This window comes from Oreochromis aureus, linkage group 6 (genome assembly GCF_013358895.1).
Source record: "Oreochromis aureus strain Israel breed Guangdong linkage group 6, ZZ_aureus, whole genome shotgun sequence".
Lineage (NCBI taxonomy): Eukaryota > Metazoa > Chordata > Actinopteri > Cichliformes > Cichlidae > Oreochromis > Oreochromis aureus.
In genome coordinates, this window is record NC_052947.1 from 28,482,468 (window position 1) to 28,493,611 (window position 11,144).

Consider the following 11,144-nt stretch of genomic DNA (forward strand, 5'->3'; position numbering starts at 1 on the left):
GTGTTTTAATGTTGAGTGTATTTTAGTGTTGCATGCTTTTATTGTATTTATTGGATCTTCTTCCGGAGAGACTCCGCCCCCTACTTTCCTAATTAGACACACCTGGAGGGCACAGGGGATAGAAATCAATCAGGCTTCCCTTGTTGGCAGCGGCCAATAAGAGGGCCTGGCAGGTCAGAGAAGACACGTGTAGCCGGACGCAGATGAGAAGGAGAGAGCCATGGAGTAGTGTGACGGCAGGCGCAGCCACAGGAGGGCCTTTGGTCCATGGATGGCAGACTTCGTCCAGGTGGCAGCAAGACACCAGCTAAAACACTTTAGACACAGAGCAGCGGCGGGCGGAGTTTAGAGCTCTGCCCTTGCGGGGAAGTCCCGTTGTAAAAATGTAAAAAGGCATCCCTGGTACATTAGGATGGGTGACTGCCGCTGCTTCACTGTGTTTAGCGGAAGCGGAGTGGAGTGGCGGAGGACACTACTGGAGGACTGTTATCAGCTTTAAGTGTGGCGGAGACTGATTGGGACCCTTGGGGGGGCTTCAGCTCGCGGAATGGACCTTTATTGTGTTTAGTTTTATCTTCTTTTAATTATTCTTTCCCCTGATCAGGATACATTTTTATGTTGTAAATAAAGTATATATTTTATGAATTATTTTAACCAGATTTTATGTGTCTTTTCTGTTCCCGTGATCATCCCCTGCTGCTCTTCCCGTTTTAGAAGGGGTTCCCTTCTAACTTACACCCGTGACACATCCAAGTGACTTGGACTTGGATCCCACCCTTATAAAAAGTACATTTACAAAATGACTGAAAATAGCACCACTGGCAAACAATGGGCTGTGTGCGGTCAGTTCCTTGATCATTGATATGTACATTGTCATGACCACTGATCACCAACCACTGATCAAAGACCATTGATCAATGGTGATTGTTTTGATTGTGCTTAGAAAGCATAGACCATACACAATCCTAGGCCAATGTACACATTTGCACTGTCTCTTCATAACGATTATCAATACGATGAGTCCATCATTCTCAGCTCAAGTTGTAGTGTTAGAAGTTACAGAAAACGGGGTGTCATTTATTGTTGTCTTCTCTCACCCCAACCAGTCGCCACTCCCTGAGGCTGGTTCTGTTAGACGTTTCTTCCTGTTAAAAGCGAGTTTCTCCTTCCCATTGTCGGCAAAGAACTTGCTCAGAAGGGGTCATATGATTGTTGGGGTTTCCTCCTTTTTTGTATTACTGTAGGGTTTTACCTTACAATATAAAGTGCCTTGAGGCACCAGTTGTTGTGATTTGTTGCTATATAAATACAACTGAACTAAATTGAGTTGAATTGAATAGTTTTCACTCCCTGTGACCCCATTACTTTATGTGATGTTAATTTGTAAACATGTGGGAGTGAGGGTCACGACATATGGCTGAATCTCTATGAACCTGGTTCTGTCTGAGGTTTCTTCCTGTTAATATACAGGTTTTCCCGTACCACTGTCACCAAGTGCTTGCTTATAAGTTGTCTGATTGTTGTTTTTCTTCTTCTCTTTTCTTTCTTACTTTTTTCTTTCTTTTTTTTACATATGTAAAGAATATATAAATCAATTTGAATTTAATCTTAAAATTTGTCTAAATTGGTTTTTGAACCATTTTTCTGGGATTTTAGAGAATTGTGTAAGTAGAGAAACAGCAGTACAACTGCAGCAATCTTCATTATGTTAACAACTTTACCAGTTTAAATGAAACACCAAAGAAATCTCTGACTTCGGCAGGACACTAGATGTGAATTGATAGAATCAAAGCTACTCTGAAAAACCAGCTTGCAAATGCACGCACACACATATACACACTTTGAGCAACAGCTAAATGTGAACACTCATCTCCTGGCCTTTAATGGAAAGTAATATCCACACATTGTGTTTCAATCCTGAACACAGTAAATTTAAATTCCTTTCATAAATGAATTATAAAACTACTACAAATTGAATTGCATTTTTTACAACATAAATGTAGCTTCAGTGAAACCACATTCTTTAATTTCAGCGACCAGAATGCATTAACACGTGCTCCATATTGCATCACCTCAGTTGTCATCAGAGTTAGCATCTGCATTTGCTTCAGCATTGTTGAATTTCTGATGGAAGTGAACCTGGATAGAGATTATAATTTACACCACTGGGCTCTGGAAAAAGACACAATGAAACATGGAACAAGTTAGAATATTCACAGTAACTTTAAGCTCTTAATAAGTGAAGAGGGCTGAGGAGAACTGTCATCTTTACATTTATTAGGATACAGAAAAAAAGGAGGACAGTTAAAGGAAATATTTTCTGTTATCTCAGGAAAGCAGACAGCAGAAGAACCCATGTGTGCTGCTGTGCTTTGCTATTTTCTGCAGGGTTGAGTGATAATAGTTCTAATGGGAAGTGAGTACTTTTAGCGTCTCCACATGACAAGTTAGTACAAATTCCTGTGTCACAGTCTTCTGGTTACTTGTTGAAGACTGTAAATATTTCACTTTTACTGGCATGTCCTTTTTTAAAAAGAAATCTATCTATCTAAGAAGGGGGACCTTAGGGGCTGCGACAACTACAGAGGGATAACACTTTTCAGCCTCCCCAGAAAGTCTGTCAGGGTGCTGCCATAGACTTTGAATACGGGACCAGTTCTATATGTGTTTTGTGCATTTAGAGGAAGCATTCAATGGCATCCCCTGGGGTACCCTGTGGGGGGTGCTGTGGGAGTGTGTGGTGGTGAGACCACCAAAGCTTCCACTTTGGTGGCCTCAAAATCTCATCTCTGCTTTTTGCAGATGATGTGGTTCTGTTGGCTTCATTAGGTGGTGGCCTCCAGCTTGCACTGGAGCAGTTTGCAGCCAAGCTGGTATGAGAACTGGCACCTTCAAGTCTGAGGCAATGGTCTTCAGCCGGATTAAGGTGGAGTGCCCACTTCAGCTCAGGGACGAGTTGCTGCCCCAAGTGAAGGAATTTAAGTCTCGGGGACTTGTTCACAAGTGAGGGGAGAGGGGAATGGGACAGATTGGGGTACAGCGACTACCTTTATGCTGGCGCTGCACTGGTCCGTTGTGGTGGAGCAAGAGCTATGCATAAAACAAAGCTGTCAATTTACCAGTCACTCTACGTCCCAACCCTCGCCTATGATCTTAAGCTCTGGGTAGTGACTGAAAGAACGAGATTGCAGATACAAGCAGTGGAAATGAACTGAGAGATGACTTTGGTCATTCGAGAGAAGCTCTTAGTAGAGCCACTACTCCTTTGCATTGAAAGGAGCCAGTTGAGGTGGTTTGGCTATCTGACTAGGATGCGTGCTGGACAACTCCCGGGTGAGATGTTCTGGGCATGTCCCACTGGGAGGAGGCCGCGGGTCAGAATCAGGACACGCTTGAGATTATATCTCTCGGCTGGCCTGGGAATGTCTTAATGCTCCCTCGGATAAACACGAGGAGGTGGGTGGGGAGAGGGGGGCCTGGGCTTTTCCTCCTCCCCCCACATCCCAGTCCCAGATAAGTGGAAGAAAATGGATGGATTATCATTATTATTATTATTAATTTTTTGCTAGTGTATTGTTATGCTTTCTTTTATCTTTCTTTTATTCTTTATGAAATAGACCTTACCTTCATAGCATTCAGGGATCACGAGCCTTCCATCGATGCACTGCGTGGACACAGAATATCCACATTTCTTGGCGTTGTTCATGCACCAGACTGAGACAATATCTTTGTGCAAGACTTTGTTTGGGTTAAAGTCTCCAATCCACATTTTTTTCCCTTTGTAAAGTATCCTCCCTCTATCTATTCCAATCTTACAAGGAGCTGCAAGTTACAAGAAGGAGAATTAAAAAATATGGGAGATGAAGGTGTCCGTTCAACTAATATAATCTCCTAAAAAGCACAGCTATTTTAAACTAAAGTGTGATTTAAAAGATGTGATATTGTCTACGGTCCTACCCTTGCAGGATGGCTTCTCAGACCAAGTTCCATCCTGCTGGCAAACAATCTCCAGACTTCCTTCCACTACATAATCTCCAGTGCAGCCATATTTGATGGTCTCCAGGTAGTCAAAGTCTCTCTGGTCATTGGTTGACATGTAGCCTCTATCAATGTTCTCTGGTAGAGAGCAAGTCACCCCTGTAAAGGAGCAATTTCAGTAGACTGATTAGACGATAATATTATTGTAGCTAGGCTTCGTGTTGTCTTTCGTAGCTCTGCATCATTATGACCTTTTTACTGGAGAGGAATATTTTACTTTACAGCTAAGAAGGGAGAAAATTCCAAAATCTGTCCAAATGTATTTAGATTTATAGTATTTTTCCTCAGATTTCACATCATTCTCGCTGAACAAACAGAACCATGAGTTGTCCGTTAACTGGATGTTTTATCATTCATCCTGTCTTGGTTTGAAAAGATTAGCGACTTATTCAATCAACAACTATACTTCTACTATGCTTGTTATGATCTAATTATGGAGTATGATAGAGACGCTCATACTTCAATGATTTTTAAAGTTTTCAGAACAAAGTAGAAGACTGTTTTAGCTTTATCCTAAGTTTAATCAATCTGCTGTTACTGACATAACTACTAAACTCTAATCCTCAGCTTTTTAACAGTTTGAAATTCTGACATGTCACATATATTTTTGCTCTTTCTTTTAGTTTGAAGGGATGGTTGTGTTCAGTTAAATACATCTGCAGTGCTGCCGTAATTACTCCTGCTTTTACATCCTCACGTACGTCGACATTCAGGTGTCTTGGTCCAGGTGCCACTGGTCATGCACTCTGCCGTTGCATCACCGAAAAGTGCGTATGGAGGCAGGCATTTGTAAGTCCCCGTGATGCCATAATCAGTGGTGTTGCCTCTAACCCTGGTGTTGTAAACAATCATCCCAAACTCTGGGATCGGAGGAAGACCACAGGTCACAGCTGCGACAGGAGAGACACAATGAGTGAATTTAGATATGTATCGTTATATGAAAATGTCAAGTGTCTTACCTAATTACTTAAAACTTGTGCCTGTTCTAGAGTATGTATTAATTTGCAGGGCCTTCTACAGCTAGGCCCACTCATATAAAAACATATAAACAGTACGAAGAAAGAGCAACTGCATATTCCAGATACCTGTAACACTGATTATATATTTGTATACATCAAATACAATTTTAATAAATAAATAGATATATTTTCTCTGTGTGATTACGTACCTATGCATTCTGGTACAGGTGTGCTCCATGTTCCATTGGCTTGACAGACAGAGGTGCTGGATCCAGACAGTATATACCTATGCAGTGCAATGTTATTTATTCAGTTAATGCTTAAAATGTTTAATCACATAATAACTCAAAAATGTTAAATGTATTTGAATGCAAAGGCTGACTGAATGTTTGATTGCTGTTTAGCAAACATGCATTTTCCACTAGACAGTATTTTGCACCCCATTAGAAGTTCTTTATTTGCCCGCCAAAAAAACCCCACCAAAGCGTCAGCAAGAACAAAGTGCCCGATAGATTAAAGAAACAAATTTGTCTTTAAATGGCGCATCAAAAACAGCAGCTGGTTATACATCTACTTTTACTGCATATTATGGAGTCTTATTTTTGGTTTGTGGTGTATGTGCAAAGATATGGTGTGGTGTACGATGTCACACAATAAATTTTGACAAGATGCTCGTTCTTTACCCTTCCTGACAAGTATAGTTGATTGTACTCTGGTACACAGTATCCTCGTAGTACAAGTCTCCATTAGATGGTGCATCAGGATAAGGACACAGCTTTGCTGCAAGAAACAATATGTTCATGGTAAGTTTTGGTATTTACTTTTTGAAGAATAATGTAAACACAAAAAGATTTGCATGCTGTTCTTTTATGAAACCATCAAATACTGATCCCACTGTATACTCTAACCCTTTCATTATTTAAACATCTTTAAATTATATAACATATATTACAACATAAGAACAAACATAAAACGTGTCAATTAGTAGTATTAGAAAATGTTACAGTTAAAATTAGGTTACTCTACAAAAAATAGAAAAAACACTCCTTCTAAAGCAAATTGAAACATATTAGTTGTATTTGCACTTATTACAGTTTCCTTTAAATTATTCTGCAAAAGCTTTGTTATTAAGGAGACAATTTACTTGAAAATCTTAAATGCGTCATGAAAGATGATGAATTTGTGTTGATATTAAGTTACAATACAAGGCAATCAGTTCCAAGATGTTAATTTCTCACAAAAAGAAATGGAGACCCACGCTTGCACAGAAATTTAGTGGCTGTCCACGCTCCACTGGTGGTGCAAACAATTTTGCGAGGGCCTGAGATGGGGGTGTATCCGTCTTTGCAGGACAGCGCTAACTCCACACCAGGGTCAAAGAACATCTGGTCCACAGCCACATTGATGTTGGCATTCAGCTGAGGTCTGCGACATCCTTTGAAAACAAAATGATTTATTAAGAATTGTATGCACTCTGTCAAGTTAACTGAGCATTTATAGTATACAGTTAAATTTGCAAAATATCTAACACCAAGCCTTACACCACTACGAAGTGAACACCAGCATTTTCTCATAGAAATGACTTAGTCGCATATAATTATGGAAACGTGTGTTTACTAAAAAAAGTCTTCAGACGATCAAATAATATTAACTGTCTGTGCTAAACAAATATTGCTAATTTAGAGAAGCAGTATTCACTTGAAAGTATTGTTTTTATCGCATATGAAGCTCAAAAACACAGTCATTTACGATCGTACTTCAGTAACTGATTACTGATTGATTTCCTTATAACTTAAAAACCCAAATATTTTACTTCTGTGACAATCATTAACATGAAAACTAACTACAAAAGTAGATTTCTTTAGAGCAAAGCTATCTAGATTATGTGATCCTAAAAACAGAAAACAGTGAAATGAAAAATGTATATACAGTTAAGCCATATGATGTCAAACAAAAGCAAGAAATAATACCCTTGGCAGATGTCACGGTGCTAAAAAACACAACTGGAAACAGCAGAAGCAAAGTCAGCCATCGTTCCATCTTTTGATGAAATGTTCAGATGTTCTTCAGTACTTTCCTGTGGCCTCTGGTTCAAATACCGACTCGCTCTGTTGCTGCTGTTTGTATTTCTCTAGAGTAAATAGATAAGAGCGACATGAAGTAACTGCTTACTGACTATCTTTGTTTTGTTTTCTGTATTTTGCTCGCTATCTGCAGTTACAGATTGTGATCCTTGTGACCTTTTACTGGAAGTAACAAACTCGACGAGTGGACTTTCCCTTGTTGCTACAACGATTGTTGCCCAACGCTGCAACCTTTTTTACATTCCTGTGTCACCATTTTGTAGCGGATAAATTATTCTGCAGAGCTTAATGCAACGCCTTGGGACAAGAGCCACCACAGGCAGGAGACAATCAGAAAAATATACTGAATCTAAGTTGGATATGTTTTTTTCATTTATGTTGCCGGCTGATGAAAAATTGTAGAGTTTGAACCTTTTTCAGTATCTGAAGTTTGGCATGCTACAAAACGTTTGGGAACCATTAGCACAAGTGAGTCAGAGATGCCTTAGAATATAAGAATGCCTTAAAATTAATCATAGCTGACAAATTTCTGCAAAGTAATAACAGCAACAAACTCCCACTCACCTATGCCACCAGTGTCCGTGCTTGATGTCTTATAGAACAGTATAAAGAAAATCTCTCTTACTGAGCTAAAACTCAAGAGAAATTAAAATCTATGTACAAAGAGACACAGTTCTCAAATAGTTATTCATTTCGGATTCTAAATTACTGATAGTGATGGTGTAAGTTACTGTAAACCAAAGCCAGCAACATTGTATGAGCAGCTACAGATTTAATATCAATGCCCGAACTCAAATGAATTGAAATAAAGTAGCCCACTAATTCAAATGAAACTGCACGATTTTCTTCACAAAGACGTATTAATAGAGCCACACAGCATCTCATCACTGAATATTTTATCAACCCTATTACATGTTCAAGCTTTCAAGTCCATTTAAATTCATTTTTATCACAAGTGGGACTAAAGTGGCATCAGCACGAGTGTGGGTTGTTCACTCCCTGATATTGCATTTGAGTAGCTAAGGTCAAACGGAGAGTCGACTAACATAAAAAGGTGTGAATTGGCTAAATGAAATCTCCTGGTTGGACATTGCAAGGTATGTCAGCCTCTCTCATGTTAATAGCCTTTTATTCGCCACAGTCTATGTGAGCTATACTTTGTATAGCCGTCATCTGGTTATGAAGTTTAAACTTTTGAATGAGCCAATTATCACAAGTTTAGCATATCTGACTGAAATGTGAAAATCATTAACACACATAGTTTAAATCTTCATATTTCATAGCAAAGTGCGGCCTGTGTATGGCTACAGATGTAGTGTGTGTTAATAAATGTTAATGAAGTGTTAATGAATGCACACTCTCATGACTGACCACTGATATTTTATTATCAGTTGAATACAAGAAAACAGACAATGCCCTTTAAAGATAGCGGCTTCCATCAACGTGTGATTGTGACGTTTCCTGGACTTGAAGTTGGGGGAGAAGCACACATGGTGATTTCTGATGGAAGCGTTTTTGGTCTCAAGTTGTAATCCATCCTGCCTGGTTCTAAATAGGGGGGGAGGAAACGAGACAGAAGCAAATATATTACTGTAATCTTTAAATATTTTCATTTCACTGCATGGGCTTTCTAAAAACATCTGGAAGCCATGTGACAAGAGTATTATGTAATTGGTTTTTTTTCTTACTAAAAGATGTAATGGGTTGTTTACAGTGTAAGCACACGAGGCCGAGCATGTTTATCATGAGCCCAGTTAACATAAAATAAACAAGTTTTGAACAACCTACATGTCACAAAGGCCCCAAGAAAATGAAATTGCTTCTTTGATTGTTTTTGTTTACTCTCAGGGACCTGAACACCACCAAAGCTACAACTGCTTGAAAGACATTAAAGACATTTAGCAAGTTAACAGGAACTCACCCTCGAAGCATCCTGGGATGGGCAGGTTTCCATCATTACAAGTGGTGGCCACAGGGTAGCCGCATTTGCCAGTTTTGTTCAGACAATAGAAGGCAACATGTTCTCCATGGAGGACTCTGTTTGGTTTCAAGTCTCCAATCCAGATCTTCTTGCCGTTATAGAAGATACGACCTCTTTTGATGCCAACTGTGCAGGGAGCTGGGTGAACAAACAGAGCAGTTGAAGGATTTTCACCGGACATTACAAATCCAGTCTGCGGCTTTGCATAAAGAGAGTGCTACATGCTGAGACACCAACTTATTTCTTGTGAGAGTGAGGGACCGGACACTCATGAACACAAACAATCTGAACCTATCAGAAATGTTTTGGAGTAGTTTAAGATGAGGCTAGAATTTCAGCCTGAGGGAAGACTTTTTTTCCTATGACTCACCCCTGCAGACCGGCTTTGATGACCAGTTTCCTGTGTTTTGACACTGTATTTCATCCCGACCTTCCAGAACATAGTGCTCATTGCAGGCATACCTAACCTTCTCCTTGTAGCCATGTTGTCTCATCACAGCAAAGGTGATGATGCCATTCGGTATGTTTGTTGGAACTGGGCAGCTCACGTCTAGAATAAGGTTTTGAATAGGACTTAAACAGTTACCAGCAATTTCATTAAAAAAACTACTTTTAAATTAAAAAAATGGAAACAACATTTAGAGCAACAAAATTTTCCAGTTTTTTGCGAAGATCCAAAACAAAAGTAGACGTCTGCATACCTCGACACACCGGCGGTTCAGTTACACTTCCATTAGCCATGCAGGATCCTCTCTCATAGCTTGGTGCTTTAGGTGGATGACACTCATATGTCCAAGCTTGGCCATACTTAGTTGCGGTTCCAGTCAGTGGCTTATCGTGGACAATCCTACCATCGCTTGGTGGCTTGGGCAGAGGACAGTTCACAGCTTTAAGGAGAAAAAGAGGTCCAATTAGAGTTACTTTGACAACAGGTCTGAATTCATTTTCTGTCAGCTTATTTTAGTGTACGATATGCATTGACTGTTCTCTCTGCTGTCCATTAAACATTAATGGTTTGATTTTCGCTCTGTACATTTTCCTGGATTACCTTTGCAGAGAGGTGGTGGATGGCTCCAGGTGTTATCATGTAAACATCTGCTTTCATTGCTTCCTATTAAGACATACCTGATGACAAAAAGTTCTCAGCTATATTAACCACAAACACAACTCTGTTTTGGGGTTTCATTCTTGTGGTCACTCTTACCCATCATCACATGTGAAGTTAAGCACGCTCTTGAATGGTGCTTCTGTCCTCCCCTTTGCAAACGGCTGCAGAGGTCTTGGGATCTGGCACATCTTAGCTAGAAAAAATATGTCACAATATGGACAGCAGTGAATATTCTGCGGTTACAGAATATTATAAGCTGCAGGATATTAAAGCAGTTATTGCTGATTGTAAGACATGTTCAGGAGGTCCCACAGTCTAAAACCACAATTTTTACTCACGGGAACATGCCAGGTTTGCCTGTGTCCATTCCCCTGTGGCAGTGCAGGTTATCCTGGCCGATGGTGTCCTTGAAGGCAAGTACCCCTGTTCACATGTGAGAGTCACCTCTTCTCCAACCTCATACACACGCTTTAGTGTTGAAGAATCAATCCCATCAGTGGTTGGAGGTCTGCCACATACTGGTTAAAGATCGGGCATAGAAATAGTCACATTTTGCAAATAAATATTAAATGTTGTTTTTTTTTATATAACACTGCACTAAAACTCTGTAATCTATTATTCAGATAATGAGGCTTTCAACTGTAAAAACGTCACACAATAAAAACACATGCATGAAATGCACAAATTAAATCAGGAGCAGGACAGCGACTCACAGAAAGTCAAACGAGATATCTTGCAGCACATAAATCATAACAAATCTGTTTAATGCTAAAATACAAATAGAATAAATGGAGCAGCTATCCTCCTACACTTTACCTTTCACTGATGTTACAGTTGTGTATAAAGCTACTTGGCTGAGGAGCAACAAAGCCAAAGCTGGAGACATTTTCCTGGGTTTGAAGACTCTCAGTGTTCCTGCAGATGTGTAAGGATGAGGATCAGGAGGGCTCCTGAGTAACAGGCCTGTGATAGCT

At 39.8% G+C, this 11,144-nt stretch overlaps 2 protein-coding genes across 2 annotated transcripts; both read right to left on the bottom strand.

Annotated features, from left to right (window-relative positions):
* Positions 1-1,853: 1,853 nt before the first annotated feature.
* On the bottom strand, positions 1,854-7,132 carry LOC116311806 (beta-2-glycoprotein 1-like). The gene is made up of 8 exons (XM_031729016.2): positions 6,968-7,132; positions 6,256-6,432; positions 5,681-5,777; positions 5,207-5,283; positions 4,740-4,928; positions 3,958-4,137; positions 3,625-3,822; positions 1,854-2,172 (listed from the first exon to the last, which is right to left on the bottom strand). The coding sequence occupies exons 1-8, from the start codon at positions 7,035-7,037 to the stop codon at positions 2,108-2,110; spliced, it is 1,053 nt and encodes a 350-aa protein (XP_031584876.1). The 5' UTR covers positions 7,038-7,132; the 3' UTR covers positions 1,854-2,107.
* Positions 7,133-8,444: 1,312 nt separating this feature from the next.
* LOC116311805 (beta-2-glycoprotein 1-like) lies at positions 8,445-11,144 on the bottom strand. Its single transcript, XM_031729015.2, has 8 exons — positions 10,987-11,144; positions 10,509-10,688; positions 10,267-10,363; positions 10,111-10,187; positions 9,764-9,949; positions 9,433-9,612; positions 9,003-9,200; positions 8,445-8,629 (listed from the first exon to the last, which is right to left on the bottom strand). The coding sequence occupies exons 1-8, from the start codon at positions 11,054-11,056 to the stop codon at positions 8,520-8,522; spliced, it is 1,098 nt and encodes a 365-aa protein (XP_031584875.1). The 5' UTR covers positions 11,057-11,144; the 3' UTR covers positions 8,445-8,519.